This window comes from Stenella coeruleoalba (genome assembly GCF_951394435.1).
Source record: "Stenella coeruleoalba genome assembly, chromosome: 2".
In the NCBI taxonomy this organism is placed as follows: Eukaryota; Metazoa; Chordata; class Mammalia; order Artiodactyla; family Delphinidae; genus Stenella; species Stenella coeruleoalba.
Window position 1 is genome coordinate 36,121,055 of NC_137147.1, and position 21,381 is coordinate 36,142,435.

General features: G+C 43.8%; 1 protein-coding gene across 2 annotated transcripts in view; it reads right to left on the bottom strand.

Annotated features, from left to right (window-relative positions):
• The window catches only part of LOC307182410 (protein farnesyltransferase subunit beta), an 85,363-nt gene extending 71,428 nt beyond the window's left edge, over positions 1–13,935 (bottom strand). For both annotated transcript variants that reach the window (XM_079913635.1, XM_079913634.1), the window contains exon 1: positions 13,731–13,935. In XM_079913635.1, coding sequence (XP_079769761.1) covers positions 13,731–13,874 — 144 coding nt within the window. In that variant the 5' untranslated portion in view covers positions 13,875–13,935. The remainder of the gene's footprint in view (positions 1–13,730) is intronic.
• Between the last annotated feature and the right edge of the window lie 7,446 nt (positions 13,936–21,381).

Here is a 21,381-nt window from a genome sequence, read left to right on the forward strand (position 1 = left end):
GCAGACCACAGGGTCCATGGGTAGCCATACAAGGCCAGTGTACCCTGTGTGGATACAACGGACTGGAGGGAGGATTGTGATCAATGTGCCCTTTGCAAACAGCCAGGGCATTGGAAGAGGGAATGCCCCATACGCCAGAGAGCGACGGGGGCCCCTCAGTCATTGATGGTTTTGCAATCAGAAGACTGAAGGGGCCCAAGGCCGAAAGTGGCTCTGCCTAGAGATACCATCTACATAACTAATGTAGAGCCTTGGGTGGTCACTGATGTCGTGGGCCACAAGACAGGATTTCTTAACGACACTGGTGCAACCTTGGTCTTAACCCAAAGGATTGGAAACCTTAGCAGTCATAAGGAATACATAATGGAGCTGTTAGGGAAGAGACAGGGGCACACCTTCCTGGAACCCCTTTTGTGCAAGATCAATGGCCAGCTGTTTTTACATTCCTTCCTGTTTGTGCCTGACTGTCCCTTCCCTTTAATGGGAAGAGATTTATTAACTAAGTTAGGGGCCACTCTGTTTCTTGAGGGGCAAGGGAACCACCCTCATCACCAAATGGTTCTAACAAAAAGCAACAAGGAACAGATAATCTGAAGCTAAAATAGAAGGCTTAGTAGACCCTGGAATGTGGACTATCGAGGTTCTGGGCTTGGCCAAAGGTATCCAGCCAGTGGTTATTAAGTAAAAAGGGTTATATATCATCTAAATATAAGGTACAAATTTCTTAAACCTAGGGAAGATCCTCAAAAATGTTTGTAAATAGATTACCAAAACAGGAGGCCACTGGTCTGACTAAACTAACCATAGCTGATATTTAGAGCCTGATAGGAATTTTGGAAGAGGCCTTCTCCCCTAAGCTAAATAAGGAAAAGTAAAACTTTCCAACCTAAATGAATGGGTATGTCAGTCCTTCAATATCATTGAGGTAACCACCCAATTCTCTGAGAAAGAAAACAAGACTGCCCTTGTTTTACAAACGTAGTCTTTACAGGACCAGAGGTGTGGTTCCAAAAATAATCCAAAGCCCACCAATCCTTTCACCACTCCCCAGACCTTCCCTATTTATTTTAAGAGACTTGTAAGTGTTAAACAAAGGGGAAACAGTCATCCTAGGAGGAACTTGCCAGTATCTTTGAGATGCAAATGTCCTATCTGGTCTTCTCAGGAACCCTTATCTCTGCCATCTTTTTAAACGCAAATTTTAAAAAAGAGGGTAAAGTAATTTAGAACTTGACTTGTCAAGGATAAATAGAAATCCTAAGTGTCTTTTCTGTAAACACTAGTAAAAAGGGTTTAACCATCGACATAAGGTGACCTTGCTTTGTTCCATCTGCCAGAAGCCCAATTTGAATCCAACCCCTTGTAACTGATAGGTTTTATGTTGTATCTGACTCAGGACTGAAATTTTGGAATGGGAACTATGAGGCCTCTGTGTTTGTTTGTGTGTTCATATGTATCTATATGTGTGTTGTGGGCGTGTGATATTGCCAAAAATGAATTCGTAAAAGAGCTCTACTTAACTGGCTAAAAAAAAAATTAAGTGTTTATATAAATACTCAGAAATAGAAAATAATCTGGCCAGAATGCATTTCAGGTTCATGTCATCTGAAAAATATTCAGTACTAAACTGATATCTGGTATTGAAGGTGGCTTAAGCTTGTTGGTTTGATTAACACAGACCTGTTAGAGTCATCAATGATCAATGTCAAGTATAATCCTTCTGTTGTACCTAGGTTTATTAGAGGTCAAATAAGACCTTTTTCTGTTACAACTTTGTCAACAAGTAACTCAATGTGAAAAAAACTTTTAAGAAAAGTAAGATATGTGTTTTTAGTAAAAGAAGGTGTGAAGAATGAAGAATACTGAAAAGAGTTATACATGATCAGGATTTTCTAAGACTGGATTAAATTTAGTTGGGTAAATGGATTTTGCTGGGAATGGGCTGGGACAAGACTGGATTTGGTATGTTTCTTTGCCTTTTAAGTGATCTGTATTTGTTTTTGAGATCTCCTGTAACTTTAGTTAGGGAATAAGTATTGTCTCACAGTGACCTATGATCTTATTTGACCAAGTGTTTTGAAACTTTTTGACAAGCTTCCCAAATGTCAAATTTTAATTGTTTCTTTTGATTTCCAGCTAACTTTGGGGTAGAGGGCCCCTGAGGTATCTCAGAGAGAAATATTTAACTAGGATTATTTCGTATGTTAAGTTAAATGTAATCATTCGTAACTCTGGCTATTATAACCACATTTCTTTATCGATTACACTGTTACCAGATGTTTAACCATGCCTTTTGTCATTTACTGATATTTTTGTACTCTGATGCTGTTACAAAAAGTGCTTCATCATCAAGGAGATTCACAGAAAGGCCTTGGAAGCAGTTACAACAGTTCCACACCAAGATGATGGCTATGCGAGGACTCCAGCCCATACTGACTTAGAACAAGGAGCTGTATTGCCCCCTGGGGCCCCTAGATCAGGCATCCAGAGATTTTTACTCCCTGACAGGCAGGGTGAAGCAGTTACAGAAGACGGACCATCGCCCTTCTGCTTCCCATAAGAATATGGGATAGGGGCTTCCCTGGTGGTGCAGTGGTTGAGAGTCCGCCTGCCGATGCAGGGGACACAGGTTAGTGCCCCGGTCCAGGAGGATCCCACATGCCACGGAGCGGCTGGGCCCGTAAGCCATGGCCGCTGAGCCTGCGCGTCCAGAGCCTGTGCTCCGCGATAGGAGAGGCCACAACAGTGAGAGGCCCACGTACCGCAAAAAAAAAAAAAAAAAAAAATAGGAATACGGGATAAAATCTCTGAGGGGGGAATGAAACAGGAGGGAAGGGGGCAAGGCACTACCCATGAAAGAATGACATAGCCGGAGGACATGACATAAACTGATTAGAACCAAATGGGTCCAAGATGGCAGACAAGTCAACTTCCATTAGACCTTGAGTCTCAGTATACACTCATTGTAACACATCAGGAAGCTAAATGACACACCCACAGGCACCAAGACAGTTCTAAGACTGACCAGAAGGATCAAAAAGTGGGCGGGGGCTTCCCTGGTGGTGCAGTGGTTAAGAATCCGCCTGCCAATGCAGGGGGCATGGGTTTGAGCCCTGGTCCGGGAAGATCCCACATGCCGCGGAGCAACTAGGCCCGTGCGCCACAACTACTGAGCCTGTGCGTCACAGCTACTGAGCCTGTGAGCCGCAACTACTGAAGCCCGTGCGCCTAGAGCCTGTGCTCCACAACAAGAGAAGCCACCGCAATGAGAAGCCCAAGCACCACAATGAAGAGTAGCCCCGCTGCACGAAGATAACGCAGCCAACTATAAATAAATTGTTTTAAAAATTAGAAATCCCCGCCCCTTCCCCAAATAGCTGGAATACCCCTCCCACTCATCAGCCTATGAAATTACCCACCCCTATAAAAACTGACAACCCCTTGCCCTGGTGCCACTCTGGCCTTCTGAGATGGCCCACCCTCTGTGGAGTGTGGTTCTCTCTAAATAAATCCACTTCTTATCTATCACTTTCTCTCTCACTGAATTCTTTCTGCGATGAGACATCAAGAACCTGAGCTTCATTAAGTTCTGAAACCAGGTGTCTGATCTCAGTTGGAAGACTGTGGGTTTTGGCCAGGTTCAAGTCCCAGCCTCGTGGGCTGAAGTCCCAAACCGAGTTTTGGCTGGGTTTGAGTCCCAATCTGAGTTGCATGGTTTCAACTGGGTTATCTCCACCCTTGTCCTTTTTTTTTGTGGGGGGGGGCGGTGCCAAGCTGCACGGCATGTGAGATCTTAGTTCCCCCGACCAGGGATGGAACCCATGTCCCCTGTGGTGGAAGCAAGAAGTCTTTAACCACTGGACCGCCAGGGAAGTCCCTCTACTTTTGTCCTTGACAAGACTATCTCACAATTCTGTAGAGGTAGAATTTGCAGAAAACTGATAGTAATGCAAACAATTTCTGTCCACAGAAATACAAATTGTATCTAGTAAAATGGAAGTACTTGTAAATGCAAGTATAATGAATATTGCCCAGTTTCGCATCCATTTGCAAATCTACTTCAGCATCCCTATCTGACTTCAAAGGTGGTATGTTGAGTTCCTGTCTGAACTAGTTGTAATATCTTACTGGGTCCATGAGTCAAATAAAATCTTGGACATGTGTTCATTTTATATTTGTGTGAGTCGTGATTTTATCTTCTTTTAAAATTTATCCTTGAACAGTTTATATGGCGGGGGGGGGATTAGGTGGAGGACAAACAGATACTGTCAATTTTTCTGTATATTTGACATTTTTTGTAATAAAAAGTTAGAGGAACCAAGATTCCATCACAACTTTATCTAGGTATAAGAAAGATTTTTGAAAAGTCAAATACATCTGCACACACACACACCAGTACTTTATATGTATACTAGCTAAATAAAGGTTTAAACCAATTAGAGCGTGTTTCTGTCAATTTAAAAGCAAAATACTCTACAGTGTGACACCGGCAGAGACTTTCCTTGACCAAACTTTAGTCAGGCTCCTCTGAATCCTCCTCCCAACTAGGCCTTGACTTTTTTTTTTTTTTTTTTTTTTTTGTGGTACGTGGGCCTCTCACTGTTGTGGCCTCTCCCACTGCGGAGCACAGGCTCCGGACGCGCAGGCTCAGCAGCCATGGCTCACGGGCCCAGCCGCTCCGCGGCATGTGGGATCTTCCCGGACCGGGGCACGAACCCGCGTCCCCTGCATCGGCAGGCGGACTCTCAACCACTGCTAGGCCTTGACTTTTATACTTCTGTGTCCATCATCGTATCATCTATTTTTAGCAAGAATCCTGCTAAGTTGGTTTAGCCAGAATCCCCCATCCCCACTATCTGATCAGGTTCCTCATCTTCCACCATCCCCCAGTGATGTCTGACCAACTTGGCCTGCCTTCACAAGGAATCCTTTTAAGTCAGTTTAGCCAGATTCCCCACCTACCTTTGATGATTCCTCTTACTAATACACCATCCACCAATCCCCCCACCTTGCTCCTTGGCTATAAATTCCCACCTTTCCTTGTTGTTTTCAGACTTGAGCCCCATCTCTCTCCCCTACTGCAAAACCCCATCATAGCGGTCCTCCTTGAACAAAGTCTTCCTTTAACAAGTGTCATGAATAATTTTTTCTTTAACAATATCTCTCCACACCCACCAGCAGAATGACTAAAGTTGAAAAGAGGGAAAACACCAAATGTTGGCAAGGATGTAGAGGAACCAGAGCCCTCACACATTGCTGATGAGAGTGTAACGTGTCTGATCACTCTGGAAAAGGTCAGCAGTTTCGTTTAAAACTAAACATACACCTACCCTGTGATCCAACGATTCCACCTGTAGGTTTTTACCCATGAAAACACATGATCATAAAAAGACTTCTACGAGAATGTTTATAGCAGCATTATTCATTATATCCAAAATCTGGCAACAGCTCAGTTGTCCATCAATAGGAGAATGGATTAAAAAACCAGCAACAGCAACCATTAGATCAAGTAGCTCAGAGGCAGTTTACCTGCAACCAAGCTGATCTTGTTAAGTATGTAAACTCTCAGGTCATAGACGTATAGAATCAGAAACTACTGGGATGGGGCCCACCCAGAGGATTCTTTTTAACAAGTCCTCCAGAGGATTCTGATGCATGCTGATGTTTGATAGATCAAAGGTTTTTTTTTTTAGTAGTGGTAACAGTCACTGGATTTCAGCTCAGAGGCTGATGCTTGAGTTTGACGTCAAATAGGACTTTCTTTTTTTTTTTTTTTTTCTGGTACACGGGCCTCTCACTGTTGTGGCCTCTCCCGTTGCGGAGCACAGGCTCCGGACACGCAGCCTCAGCGGCCATGGCTCACGGGCCCAGCCGCTCCGCGGCATGTGGGATCCTCCCAGACTGGGGCACGAACCCGCGTCCCCTGCATTGGCAGGCGAACTCTCAACCACTGCGCCACCAGGGAAGCCCAGGACTTTCTTAACTTATTGCTGTTTTTTTTTTTTAACCTGCTCACCACACTTTTCTTCTTCTTAATTAGCAAAGGATAAACGAAGGTGAGAAGGTAAAACATTCCTCTGAACAAATATCCTAATACTTTGAGTACAAAATTCAGAGGGAAGTCAGAGTTGACCTAGTCTCCTTAACCAGCTGGCAATCCTCTCTATCAAGGCTGAGATCCCTTATGAACCATGGGTTCTCAACCCTGGCTGCATATTAGAATTACCTGAGGAGCTTAAAAAATACTGATGCCTGGGTCCCACCCTCAAAGGTTCTGTTTTAATTGGTCTAGGGTACAACCCGGGGTGGTGGGCAAGACCAAAAGCTCCCCAGGTGATTCTAATGGTCAGCCATGTTTGAGACCCACTGCCCTCACTGCCAATTCCCTTAAAAAAAAAAAAAACCTTGTTTTAACATCAGGTGTTCCAGAAGTAACGAAGGAAAACTAAGTTTAAATCATAAACCAAAATGAACACTAGAAAAAAGTTCCCAATGGCCTACAGATCCACAGGCTATGTTATCAGCAGTAACCTGCCTCATTCAAAGGACAGGTGCTTATCATCACTGTGCTATAATAGTCAACAATCCTCCTCTAACAGCATGTTTCATTAAAGAATTCCTAAAAGCCCATGCATATATGAAAACTTGGTTTAAGGCAGAGATGGGAAAATCTAATATCAAAGGAAAAAACATGGACAGTAAGTGTTGCTAGTGTAAAAATTACTTCCTATCTCTGATCCTAAAAATAATAAATAAATTCCAGGTTGATTAAATTTGAACATGAAAAACTTGAGTCAAGTCATTAAAACAGCAATATAGGAGAATATCTTTATATTCTTGGGATAAAGATTTCTTCAAAAAGCCCAAACTATAAGGAAAAAGACAAAGAAGAACATAAATATAAGCAAGGTTAAAGGCAAACAAGAGCCTAGGGGAAGATATTTGGAACATATGTAAAAGATACTATTTTTCCCAAATTAAGACCGCTGACCACCAACAATAGCAAGTCTTAGAGAGGATGTGGACAAACTAGATCTCCAGTACACCACTAACTAGTGCTTAAATTACTAGAGTCACTATGGAGGGCAACATGGCAGCAGGTAATAACACTGAAAAGGCACAGACCCTACAACCCAGCAATTCTAACTCTCCAGTAGAGACATACCTAGAAAACCCTTGCTTGCCCTCCCAAGCTCTTTATAACATAACTTAGTCCTAACAGTACATCTCTCACTTTTCCAGTCATGAGGCACTCGATCACTTAGGATATGGCGAAAGGGGAACACAAGAGTTCAGAGGTAAGTCTATTAGTTTGTCAGAAGTTTACCCCTGCTTGTGACGGGGCACAGGCTAGGTGTTGCTACATACAGAATGGTTTTATGTTTGCCGAAGTAAGATTATACATATTGAGGAGTCCTAGAATATGCCATCCCAAAATATTCCTCGTTGGCATATGGATTATTTTGAGCTAAAGGCCATTGATAACCAGGAGGTGAAGGAAAAGCTCTAAAAACAGGGCATTACGTTTCCTTTTGTAAAGATGTCTCCCTCTCCACACCAGGAGGTGGAGGACTCCAAACAACTCTTATCTATGGAGAAGGCACGGACTTGAATCTGAATAACAAACCTTACTAAACAACTCTTGTTTACCATACTTTTCCTGGACTTAGGGGAAACATAAATTGTCTCCCCAACCCAGAAGCCCCAAACCCTTTTCTTTGTTTTAGCCTAAAATGGCATCTAAACTCAAGTTCTAACTACCCCTTTGGGTGACTCATCGATAGGTGCTCCCATGTATACACAACAATGCACATGTTAATAAATTTCTGTTTATTTTTCTCTTGTTAATCTGTCTTTGGTCAGTCTAATTTACAGGGCCCCAGCTAGAGAACCTCAGCCGGGTAGAGGAAAAGGTTTTTTCCTCCCCTACTATATATTTATGTGGAAGTATATGCACATGTATCTTTATATAATATAAACTAATAAATATATATTTGTGTGTGTGTATAGTCTGTGTACATGCCATAAACTAGTATGTATATTACTTTGTGGTTTTCAACGATGGAGGGATTATGTGAGAATCTAGGGGTCAGAGATGAAGTGACTGCACCCACGTCCCCAAGACTTAGGTGCCATGGCAACATAGATGCAGATCTAACCATCTGCCTGCATTCTTGACAGCTCTGTTTAAAACATAGCTCCTGGAATTCTTCTAGAAATCCAATCGGAAGCACAGAATAATATCCATTCATAGCTGAGTGGTAAAAAACAACAAATGCATTTAGAATTTTCTCTTTCACAGCTTCTATCTAAAGCAAATCTCGTGATGCACCAACTTTCGTACCATAGACCTTCCCTTCTCCCTACATCTCCCCCTCTCTCCCAGAGGAGGACCCTTCCAGAAAGCAGATTTGCTGCCTGAGACTCATGCTAATGCTGAAGATGTGGTAAAAGAATCATTAATAGATTAACTATAAGAAAAGGATTCTTCCTAAAAAAAAATTATCCCTCAGAAAAAACAAGTCACCTTATAAGAAATCCTTACAAAGTTAACTCTTGCTGTGGGGAGTTCTTTCAATTCCTTATTTTGAATACAAAGTACGAGTTGGGGTTGACACATCATCCTGAAACAACCTCAGTCAAGGTCTGGTGTTGGCTGCCTACAGAAGTCAGCTGATGGTATCAATGAAAGGAGACAAATTAAACGCAGATTTAATTCCTGGGGATATGAACTCACACTTGCACGTGCAAACTGCCACTGTAAACCCTTTTAAAGATCACTTTAAAAGTTAATAAAGTGTTTAAGTTGCGATGATCAAAGATATGCACCAACTGGACACACTGTAAAAGAATTAGAATTGTAATTTGTGATAAAATATTCAATATCTTCCCCATATTTAAAAGGGATGTATCTCAAAAAACTGAAAGTGTGGTCTGCAAACTCATATTCACTGATCCAAAGTACAGCTCCAGTGATGATAAAAACACAAAGGTCAAAGATGGATGTGAAGAGTTTGAAGACAAATATTCTATGAATTTATGAGGAGGAGAAAGAACAATATTTCTAAATTAGTGTGATTTTATAAAGTATGCGATTTTAAACAGGCACAGGTACCTAAATTTAAAATGCAAATCGTGTAAACAAGCCTTTGGTTCGTTTACCTACATACCTAATAGTATGTGTATTCTCGAGTTGACCAAAAAACACTTTAGGGGACTTTTTAATAGGGAAAATGGGGAAATTTTGATATTTGCACTTTCTAATAGTTGGGCAACATGGTATATGCTGAATTTCAATAAGATAAAATTGATTCACATAGCTAGCCTACTGACCACTTAACAAGCAGAGCTCTGGTCCCATCTATCAGAAGCATAAAAATCTAGTTAGTGTGACTATATTTAGGGACTTGCTCCACCTCTGTTTAATAATCTTTCAGATACTAGAACTTGAAACAAGTCAACAGCAGGAGCTCGGGATTCATTTCTGGATCCCTAATGTTCCCTCCTTCAGGATCTGCAGTGGTGCAATGCCCGTCACTTGCAGCCAGCTCTTTAGCCTGGCTCTCCATCCTGTCCCCACCCGCCACCAGCACTCACTCGTCATCAGGTCAGCCCCACCCATCCAGCTGACCTAATTCCCTACCACAGCCAACCTGGTCTTTCCCTCGTAACGGCTCCTCCCACTGGCATGGCTGCCGCCCTAACTCCATCCTTTACAGCCTAAGCCGAGTCCCACATCCTCCATGAAGTTGTCCTGACCGCCTCACCCCACAACAGATCGGCTTCCACTCCCTGAAATCCTCATGCAATGCAGTTATAATTTAGCACTTCATTACATGCTCTGCTGAGTCATTCTGTGATTGCTTCCGGCATATTCTTCTTTTTTTTTTTCCCCCTCTAAGAGAAAAGAATTTTGACTGAGACAAATAATTCTTCTAGATTCCCCCCAGAGTTGACTGGCACTTGACTGAATGTCGTATAATGACATCATGCCATTTCAAATGGAGAATGTTTCTGCCCCTGTTCAAGGGCAGTCTAAAGGGAAAACAAAAGTAGTACCTTCAGTAACAACTGTTGTTGGCAAACCTGCTACCTCTGAGATTGTACCGGTATTACCCTACCGGCCTGAATCACAGAGCATTTGCAATGGGGTGACTGCAGGTGGCACAAAAAAGGAAGACAATCGCTAATAATACAACCACATCTTGCTTTCTGGAGTCATAAAAGGTTCTCCGAGCATCAAATTCATCAGCTTGTCAAGAAATAAAACAGCCTGTCACAACAGAGACCTTCAAAAGATACCCAGAATCTCACCACTGCTCATTACGTCTACTACCACAGCCCTGAGCGAAGCTGCCATCACGTGTCACCTGCAGTACTGCAACAGCCACTAACTGGTTTCCCTGCACCCACGCTGGCCTCCTCACAATCTACTCTCAACAGCGACCTAAATGAGCCTGCTGAAATGCTCAACAGATTGTGTCAAAACCCTTCAATCACAGATCAGTCTGACTCCTGGTAGGAAACAGATGGCACATTCAAAGTGGGTGATTTGAGGAGAGTTCATATCATAGCACAGGGGCTAGCAACACAAGGGTACTTCATCCCCTTCTAGACCCGAAATGTGAAGAGAAGGGGTAGAGAGGGAGACAGAGAGCTCCACGGAGAAGGCACCTAATTGGAGATGTGACCTTAAGTCTAGAGACACTCCCGCCCACACAATCCTGCGGGAAGGGAATATATACGCCAATCTCATCCTTCTCCCTCACTCTCATCCCCTATCAATACTCCCCATGGCCAAATGCAAACAGAAGGCAGAAAGCAAGGTTGCCTGTCAGTGCAGGTCCACCTCCTGGGGCACATCTACAGAGCAGGGTAGAAAAGGGTAGAGTGAATCTGGGGAGGTAAATGGAAGCTATTCAGCCTAATGGCTTCCCATCTCAATCAGTGTATCTGAAATTACGAGATCCAACCTTATCTCCTGTTCTGTTTGCTAACCTCTCTACTCAGTAGCTCTCCACTCACCAGGCACACCCTGCCTCAGGTCCTTTGTACTTGCTGCCTTCTCTGCCCAGAATGCTTTTCCCCCAGATACACACATGGCTTGTCCCCTCACCTACTTCAGCTCTCAGCTAAAACGTTACATCAGCAGAGGTTTCCTTTACCACCTTATATAAAAACCTCCCTTGCTCCTATCCCACCCATGCCTGGCACATCTATCTCCCTTATCTTGCTGTATTTTTCTCCACAGCACTTCTCTCTAACATTAGATAGATAGATGGATGGATAGACATTTTTTCCCCTTTTTAATTGACTGCCTCTCTGGCCTAGAACAAAAGTTTCATAAAGGCGTCCACTTGGCCTCTTTTGTTCACTCCCTTATACCCAGTGTCTAGAACAGTGCCTGGCACAAAGAAGGCACTCACGTATTTGTTGCATGAATGACAATGAATGAATGGAACAGAAGAACCCATAGCTAAGGACTCTTTCCACTGTTCAGAGGTTTCACTCCTACTATCAAATTATTGTTAAGCAAATAAATAGGCTCCTGATAATCAGACAGGAAGCAGGTGACAAGCATTTTTTATTGGCAATGGCACAAAATTGAGTGCTGTCAGCAAACCCCTAAGAATAAGTGGTATCTTCAGTCAGAACCAAAGGAATAACAGCAGTGTCTTCTGTAAACAACTCCTAGCAAGGTTGTTTCTTCTTATGACTATATCATCATTAACCTACCAACCTAGTCCTTCTATAAGACTCAGTCTTCTCATCTGTAAAATGTGTAAGGATTGAATGACACAATGTATGGGGAGCATTTATTGGGTATGGAACCCAATAAATGGACACTATAATGATTATTAAAACATTGAGGAAGCCATGAGAATGAGATACCATGTTATCTTCCTATGATCTGGAACAGTTTATCCTAGACTTTTAAAACGTGAGCTGGAATAATGACACGGAAAAGAAGTATAAGATGCTTTGCTATCCACCACACAGTTGGGCCTAGATCTGAAAGACATCCTACAGTACCAGTGCTCCATATCAGAACCTAGTTTCCACACCTGGCCCAGACCTTGGCCAACCCTTTTGCAGGCCAGTACCTTGTTGCATCCATTTCTGCATCGCTCATTATATCTAAGCACTTAGAACATAAGTGCTGCTTTTTCCCTCATAGGAACTAAGCAGGGCACGTGACTGCAAAAATAGTGTAAGCAAAAGAGAAAGAGCAGATCAGTAAAGCTCCTGGCGATGCTCCTGTTTTTGACTTACCCCTCTAACCAAGGAAGTCTCTGTGCTGGTCCGCAAATTAGACCAAATTCTGATTCCCTTTTCTCCACTAACATTTTATCTATCCACAGCCTCATCTGCTGGGTCAATTCAGTTAACTACGCAAAAGGTGACCCCATAGTCTTAGGTCAGATAAAAAGAAAAAGGCTTGACCTGAATCCACTCAACAATCCATCACTTAGGAATACTGCAAAGATCCTGTAGTAGCTTTTTCATTGATGGGAGATTTCTTTGCAATTTTTTGCAGAAGATTTCTGTAGAAGGACACACTGGTGGGCTAACTAACCTGGGAAGCTAGATTCAAAAGGTAAGTTTCCTTTCTACCCTAAAACCCATGAAACTTAAATCTCCAGTTAAAATATTCCCTCTGCTACTATGTGTATACGTGTATATTCAAGCCCTTGCTTTTATTATTTTAGTCATAAATATACAATATAATAATTATCATTACTAATTTTTGCCAAAACTGAGGCTTCCAACCTCAGGCATGAAAATCAAAGCAGGTCCCTCCAAGATTAAGCCTAGGGATTGATCTTACTAAGAGATCTTATTTTAGTAAGCAGCCTGATGCTTACTTGTTAGTGCTAAAAAAAATCATTCTGATCACTTCTCCTAGTGACAGATGGGTAACCATTTCCACAGTAACTAACTTGGGACCAATTCCAATTGAGGAACGAGAAGAAAAACAAAACTATAATTCACTACTCATTCCGCAAACACGTTTCAAAGTGATAGGTCCCATCTACTTCGAGGCCTCAGTGAATGGCAAGTAGTACAAAATTCACACTCTTATTACAGCACTTCCCAAACTGTGCTGTTTTTCTCTCTGTCTTCCCCAACCACGCTCCTGATCAGGGGCTGTTTTATTTCTTTGCATTTCCATTGTTCGACATTGTGACCAACGCACTGCTGGTGCTCAAATGATTGAATGGCTACTAAAATGTCCCCCCACGAGGCAGGCGTCAAACCTGGCACTGTGGGTCATAAATTAAACATCATGGAATGGCATGACCGCAGTCTGGCCACTTCTTTTCCCCTCTATGTCCCAAAACTATAAGCAGGGTGCGGAATGTGCATTATCCATACGAGAACCTCCCGATGTCTGGCAAAATGGAGTGGGCTGTCCGACCCACCCGGGCTGCTTCAGTCCTCCAGGAACAGAACAAGATTCTCTCCGTTTCCTAAGGCAGAGGGGGCCCAGGTACTGTCCTCTCCCTCCAACCTTGACAACGACCCCTCCCCAACCGGCCCCACAAGCACTCCACTCTCCAGCCCAAGCCTGGGCGCCGGGAGCGTCCCAGAGGTGGGGGGGGGGGCGCCGCGGAGCACTGTGGGAGCTGTAGTTCCCGGGTGGGTTCCGCACCCCGGCGGCCCTGAGGACCAGACTCCCGCTCCCAGAAGCCCCCGCGCGGGCGCCTCGCCCAGTCAAGCCAGCTCACCTGTTCCGTGGACGTGACTGTTTCTACCGAGTCGTCCTGCAACCGCTCCCGCGCGTGCTCGGGCCTCAGACTGTACAGCGGCTCTGACCAGACAGGGGAGGAAGATGGAGGGCAACAGTAGGTGAAGGAACTCGGAGAAGCCATGCTCTGGAAAGCAGCAGGCGGTGTATAGGACTCAGCTTCGTCAAAGAACAACGCGCCTTGAAACTCTAGCGGGCTAAGGCGCTACGGAGAGCGGGTAGAGTCAAAAGATTTTGAACGCGAATCGCTCCTGCCGCCTACACAACCTCAGGGAGTGAGTTGCTGGAATGCTGCCGCCCCCCATTGGGCAGAGGAGCTGCTGCAAGAGGCTCAGTTTCCTGGCGCGCAAGGAAGGATGTGTACATCTGAATTTCATTTCCCACACACACACCTTTTCAACATTCTGCTCATTCTCACTTACTTATGTCAGTAGTTCACAGTTTCGGGTGCCCAAGAACCCAATGAGGGTAACTTTTTTTTTTTTTTTTTTTTTTTGCGGTACGCAGGCCTCTCACTGTTGTGACCTCTCTCGTTGCGGAGCACAGGCTCCGGGCGCGCAGGCTCAGCGGCCATGGCTCACGGGCCTAGCCGCTCCGCGGCATGTGGAATCTTCCCGGACCGGGGCGCGAACCCATGTCCCCTGCATCGGCAGGCGGACCGTCAACCACTGCACGACCAGGGAAGCCCGTGGGTAACTTTTAAAAAGGCATTTCTGACAGCTCTCCTGATTGCCTCAGTCATACTATTATGAACAGAATTATTGCACACCTTTGGGTACATGACAGCCGCCCAAGAGAAGCCAGCAGCTTCTCCACAAAGGAATTGCCACCTCAGTAGTCAGTGATGGAGGGAAGTGGCACTGCAATTCTCTCCTATCAATTTGGGGGTTACAGTGCAGTAGCAGGAATTAAAACTCAGTAGAAGGGACAAGTGTAAGTGAAACAACCAAGAAAGTATTCACTCATTTATTCAGCAATTTTTTTTATAGAGCACCTACTACATGTCAGGCACCCGTGCTAGGCCTCAAGAATACAAAAGTGGACAAAACAAACAACGTCCCCCCCGCCCTTGAGAACCTTACAGCCTAATGGAATTGATAGAATTAAGTGAACAAACACTAAAAAATCTGTGAACACTAGTGATGAATTGTATGAAGAAAAATAACAGGGTCTATGAGAGAAAGTAAACGAGGAGGGGACTAATTAGATTGGGTGGGCTGGCCAAGCCTCTCTGAGTAAGTGACATGTAAGCCGAGACCTGAAGGATGACAAGGAGACATCCGTGTGAACAACATGGGGAAGCGCCTCATGAGGGAAGGGCCTGCAAGCTTGACAGAACACACCATAAATACACTCATGTGTGTTTGTATTCATTCTGATGTTTAATCTGAAGGTGTTCTGAATAAAAGAAATTCCTATTGAGTGGGGTTAATCATCATATATGCCTCCATTAAATGTTCAAGTAGTGATTTTAGGAAAACCCTGCTACCTTTGGACAAGCAATAGAAGAGGACGTCTTTCAGGGCCCACAACAAAAAGACTGCACCAAAATTATAACACCAAGAGGTTAAACTATTTAGAGTGAGGGTGAGGGTTTTGGGGGTGGGAGAAGATAGGATAATAACAGACTTTCCAGATAGACACAAACCCAACTTCCTGCTCGGAGCATTTTACTCTGTTCCCACTAAATTCCAAGCCACAAGTCCAGGACCCAGGGGACCGTGGTGCCAACCTTCCCAACCAGCCATTCCCCTGTTCTCAGACTCCAGTGTCTAAGGATGAGGCTGGGATGGCCTACGGGCCTCAGGTAGGTAAACACTATCGCCCTGTCCATTTTAGAGATACCGTTGCTGAGTTAAGTCCCGGAGGTGCCGGAATATTTCTAAATCTGGGAATAAGTAGGTGTGTGGGTTAGGGTCACAGATATGGCTGTACAACGTGAAATAGTCTCATTATTATTTCCTCTGCATTGGCATCTTAATTGTCTTTCCCTTAGTTCTATTTTGGAAAAAATGATCTGTTAAGGTCTGGGTCATATCTAAGGATTCTGCCTTCTTTGTAAAGTGTTGCTTTGCCGCCTAGAAATTTAAATTGAACTACTGAAAGAGGAGCTGGAACAGTTTTGTAACAGATTATTACATCTGTTACTGGTGCACCTGAAGCAATTGCCAATTGTATTCAGGAAATAGAATTCTATTTCTGAAACGCAATCTCCTCCACGGTGGGATCTGAACCATGTTAATGGAGCCGTGGCAAGAGTCTCCTGCAGGATAGTGTCTGTTCATGTGCTGGGCACTGAACTAAGTACTGAGGAGAGAGTGGTGAACAAGCTACACACATTCTTAGCCCTTACGGGTCTCGTGATTTACCAGAAGAAACAGAGGTTAAACGATCATTACAGAATTGACTGTTTTATTGCAGTTGAGGGAAATGGCATGAGGGAGAAAGAAGCACAGCACACTGTGAGATTGCATAGCAGGGGAGACTGAAGGTAGTCTGGAAGATCATGAGGAAATGAGTTAACTCACCCAGGTTGAGAGAACATACCAGGCAGAGGAAACCCAATGACAACAAAATCAAGTGAAACAAGGAATGGAAAATATGAGGAATTTATACTCTTCGGAGCATCAAGAAGAATTTTCAGCCTTGGATCAGCGGCGGCCCACCAGTCGTCCTTCCTCTGAGTTTAATAAAATGACTCATTCAAGAAGCAGAATGTACATAAATACTGGCGGTATGGCAGAGAATGATGTATTTACAAGAGAAAGTCTTAGCAATGATAATTAATTAATACTCACTCCAGCTTGGACCGCAGATGGTTTGGGTTTATTTTACCCAGTGTATGATATTTTTCTAAATTAAACTGTGAACTGTAATTGTTTTTTTTAAAAAATAATATAAAATGTGGATAGTGTTATTTTGCACTTCTATCTAGAGCAAGAAAATAAGAAAAAAAAGTAAAGGTCTAAATGAACCACTAGAGGGCACTTCTGACCCTAGAGTAGCTTCTAGAGTAAGCTTTAGAACTGCTCTCACTGCATTACTCACACAAGTCCATATGTCAGCAAGGATTGTTTCCTTTAATATCTTGCAAATCTATGTAATAATACATAATTTGGAGAGTTTGGAAAAATGGAAAGAACTCATCCATTATCCTGCTAGGTAATTAATTTTTCTCCCCCACAATTACTTCTCTCCCTGCATCTGTGGTCTCCTACTTTGCCTTCCCAGTCCCTGTCCCTCCTGTCTCCTGGATACAAGTGTTACCCAGCTCTTACCTAGGGCCAATCCCTCCCTCCCCCTCGTGCCCATTCTCCCTTGACTCTCTTAAGACATCAAATTGTTCCTGTACTTGATCATACCCATCACCCACAAACAGGCTACTTCTCCACTCATGGGGGAAAAAAAGACATTTTTAACCCTCTTGATTCCACTCCTTCTTCAGCTACCTCCCCATTTCCCATTCCCTCTCTACCAGTCGCTCCAATTCCTCTCCTCCCACTCTCTTGAACCCATTCCAAACTGGTTTCCCCATTGGTTCGTGTCAAGTCCCCGTTAAACTTCTAATTGCTAAATCCAAGGGCCAGTCTCAGCCTTTGTCTCATCTTCCTACCTGACCTCCTAGCAGCATGTGACGGGGTTGATCATTCCCTTCCCCTTGAAATACCTTCTTCTTGTAGTGTCTGGCACCGGCCTTTGCTATTTCCTCATCTCCCTCATGCTGTAGCTTTCGAGTCCCTCAGGGTTCTCTGTCTACAATCACTCACCTGTAGCTCAGGCAGTCTCAGTATTTCAAATACCACCAGTGGATTGAAAACCCCCTCATTTATATCTCCAAACTGGATCTCTCTTCTGAACTCGAGTTCATCTCTCATATCCTATTTGCATTTCCACTTAGATATCTAATACAATCAGTCCCCTACATACGAACGAGTTCCGTTCTGAGTGCGTGTTCGTTAAGTCCAACAAAGTTAGCCTAGGTACCCACCTAACACAATCGGCTATATAGTACTATACTGTAAAAGGTTTAAATACTTTTCACACAAATAATACATAAAAAACAAACAAACACAAAAAATAAAGAAAACACTTTTAATCTTACAGTACAGTACCTTGAAAAGTACACTAGTACAGTACAACAGCTGGCATGCAGGGGCTGGCATCGAGTGAACAGGCAAGAAGAGTTACTGACTGGAGGAGGGAGAGGCGGTGGGAGATGGTAGAGCTGAAGGATCGTCAGCAATAGGAGATGGAGGGCAAGCTGCACGTGGCAATGTACACCAGACACGTGAACTAATACGTGATTGGACATGCGAATGCACGTTCGCGTCTTTGAAAGTTCACAACTTGAAAGTTCGTATGTAGGGGTCTTAGTGTGGTAAGTGTGTCCACAACAGAGCTGCTGGTATCTCTTCCAAACCCGTGCCCTCAGCCTTCCCCCCTCAGTTAACTCCATCCTCCCACTTTCCTCCAAATACCTTGGAGGCATCCTTGATGGCTCTCTTCCTCTCTCTCATAAATCTTGGTGAAAATACATCCAGAATTTAACCCCTGCTTACCAATTCCACTGCTGAGGTCCTGGTCCAAGCCACCACCATCTGTCACTTGGATTCTTACACTCATCTCTTAACTATGCTCCCTGTTTCCACTCTTGTCCTCCTATAGCCTAATACAAACTCAAAAGCCAGACTGAACTTCTTCAATGTAAGCAAATGAACCCCTCACTTGAAGCCCTCTTGTCATCTCAGAGTCAACCACAAGGTCCTTACCCTGGCCTAGAAGCCCCCATGACCTGGTCTTTTCTCCTTGCACTTGCCAGCTTGTTCACTCTGTCCACCACACTGGCCTCCGGCTGTCCTGTGTCCACCCTAGGCATGTGCCAACCTCAGAGCGGTCATGCTTGCTGTCCCCTCCCCAGCAATGCTCTGCCCGCCCCCCAAGTAGACAGGGCCTGCCCTCTCATTTCTTGAAGGCTTTACTCAGATTTTAATACTCTGTCCCACTCCCCTGCTTTCTTTTTCTCCACAGCACTTACCACCAGCTGACAGACTTTATACCTTAGGTATTTATTTTGTTTCCTGTCTGTCTTCCTCCCACTAGACTGTAAGCTCTCAGGGAAGGCTGTATTTTGTATTGTTCATCACTTATTCTCTGGCACATAATAGGCACTGAGGAAGTTAAATGATTTCCAGTCACTGTAATAAACATTTGAGTGCTTGTTTGTGTAACATACTGTAGGAGACGTTGACAATGAACATGATACTAGCCTTACCCTTCAGGAACTTACTAGCTAATAAATACAGAAACTGTATACATATAAATAAAGTAAACATACAAAATATAAATATAAAATAATAAATAGAGATAGACATAAAATAAGACATAATACACACACAAAATGTAGTGGGAGAAAATAGGAAAGGAATAATTCAATTTTAATTTATTAATGAAGATGGCTTTTTTTTTTTTTTTGGCAGCACTGTGCGGCTTGTGGGATCTTACTTCCCTGACCAGGGATCGAACCCGGGCCCCCTGCAGTGGAAGCCCGGAGTCCTAACCACTGGACCGCCAGGGAATCCCCAAAGATGGTCTTTTAATATATAACACTCGTGTTTAGTAATAGTTTCAATAGAGTAAATATCCTCTGGTAAAGATTTTTAAATAATTACATTAGAATGTGGAAATTGTGAAATTCTATTTTCATTCTTATTTCCTGTAGCACACACAATGTATACAAATACTGAATCATTTTGTTGTGCACCTGAAGCCAATATAACGTTATATGTCAATTATACTTCATTAAAAAAGGAAGGAAGGGAGGGAGGGCGGGAGGAGGGGCCCATCCTGTTCACAGCATCCTACCTCTTACTTACTTCAATGAATGATTATTACAGTCACCATCCATGTCAACCCACCTCCCTCCTCCTTGTTCTCTCTAACCTGTGTCTGGTCTCTATTCCATCCTAGATTTTCCATCTGTATCAGCAACGTCACCCCCGCAGATGCCTGCACCTACTACTCTGTGAAATTTCGGAAGGGGAGCCCTGAGGGAAAAAAAAGTTTCAAATCACTCCAAAAAGAACAGCTTTCTGAACAATGATTTTATGGCACAGAGAACAACTATGAGCTTCTCAGAAAGCAATGTATCATCAATTACACATACCTGCATTATTTTACTGTGTCAAATATTGATATAAATTTAATCATTATATATTACTAATCATTACATAGACTCTACTACTGAAAACCCGTACAAAAGTATTGCCTTTTAATCCTGTTTGGGATTTACTGTGGTGAAAACTATTTTACCAGCACATACAAAATTGAAGCCGATTCAAAAGCATTTTTCACATTGAGAAATCAGAGAAATGATTTTTTAATTAATTTATTTATTTGTTTTTATTTTTGGCTGTGTTGGGTCTTCATTGCTGTGCGCGGGCTTTCTCTAGTTGTGGCGAGCGGGGGCTACTCTTCGCTGCGATGCGCGGGCTTCCCATTGAGGTGGCTTCTCTTGCTGCGGAGCACGGGATCTAGGCACATGGCCTTCAGTAGTTGTGGCTCACGGGCTCTAGAGCGCAGGCTCTGTAGTTGTGGCACATGGGCTTAGTTGCTCCGCGGCACGTGGGATCTTCCCAGGCCGGGGATCAAACCCATGTCCCCTGCATTGGCAGGCGGGTTCTTAACCACTGCGCCACCAGGGAAGCTCAGGAGAAATGATTTGTAAAACTGTTGAGAGGCAATGCTAGACGTGTACACTCCAGAGCCAACCAGTGACCCTCAACCTAGTCTGTGCCTTTAAAAATACAGATTCTCCTGGGTGTCAGTGCAGGCCTACCCAATCAGAATCTCTGGGGCTGGATCCCAGGCACGTGTATTTTTTAAAGCTATGATGCTGATACACAGTTAGGGTTGGAAGCCACCCCAGCCTTCTTTTTATGTGGCAGGAATGCTGCTGTTCACTAGAGGTCTGATCCCTTTCCATAGGGGCCATTGCAGCTGGGAAGTGACAGCCCATCAGTCCCCCTTGCATGTAGGCAGGGCCTTCTGACTGAGTTCTGGCCAATGTAACGTGAGCAAAAGTGATGTCCACCTTATGCAGGCCTGGCCCTCTGCAACCTCCTACTCACCCCCTATTTCCTCTCTTCCCCTCCCTGCCAGCAGGCGGTTGATGCCTAGGGCAGCCCTCCCTAGGCTGTTGAAATTGAGATTTTTAACTTTTCAGGCCCTCCCTAGAAAGTTAAAAGTTTCAATTAACCTAGAGATCTTCAGTGTTTTACTCCACTGGACAAGTGGTAAAATAGATTCAAAATGATTTTCTGGACAAATGTTTCAACATCTTCCAGATGTGTATTATTACCACTCCTTCCAAACAGTATTTTTGAAGTTTGCTAACTTATCACTACAGGGTCAACTCTCCCCACCCCTGCTGAGTGTCCCAAAGTTTCATCTTCCCTACCCCAGTGTCACAGAGCCCCTCCTTCCCTGCTGTCTACAAGGCAACCTCAGAGCGGGTATAGGTGTATATGCATTTGGCTCAAAAGCTTGCCCTCTCCCCTCTTTCCTCGTCATTTCAGAGTCTCTTCCTTTATTTATCAGAAATAGAAAAGAAAAAGGATGTGAATGGAAGACAA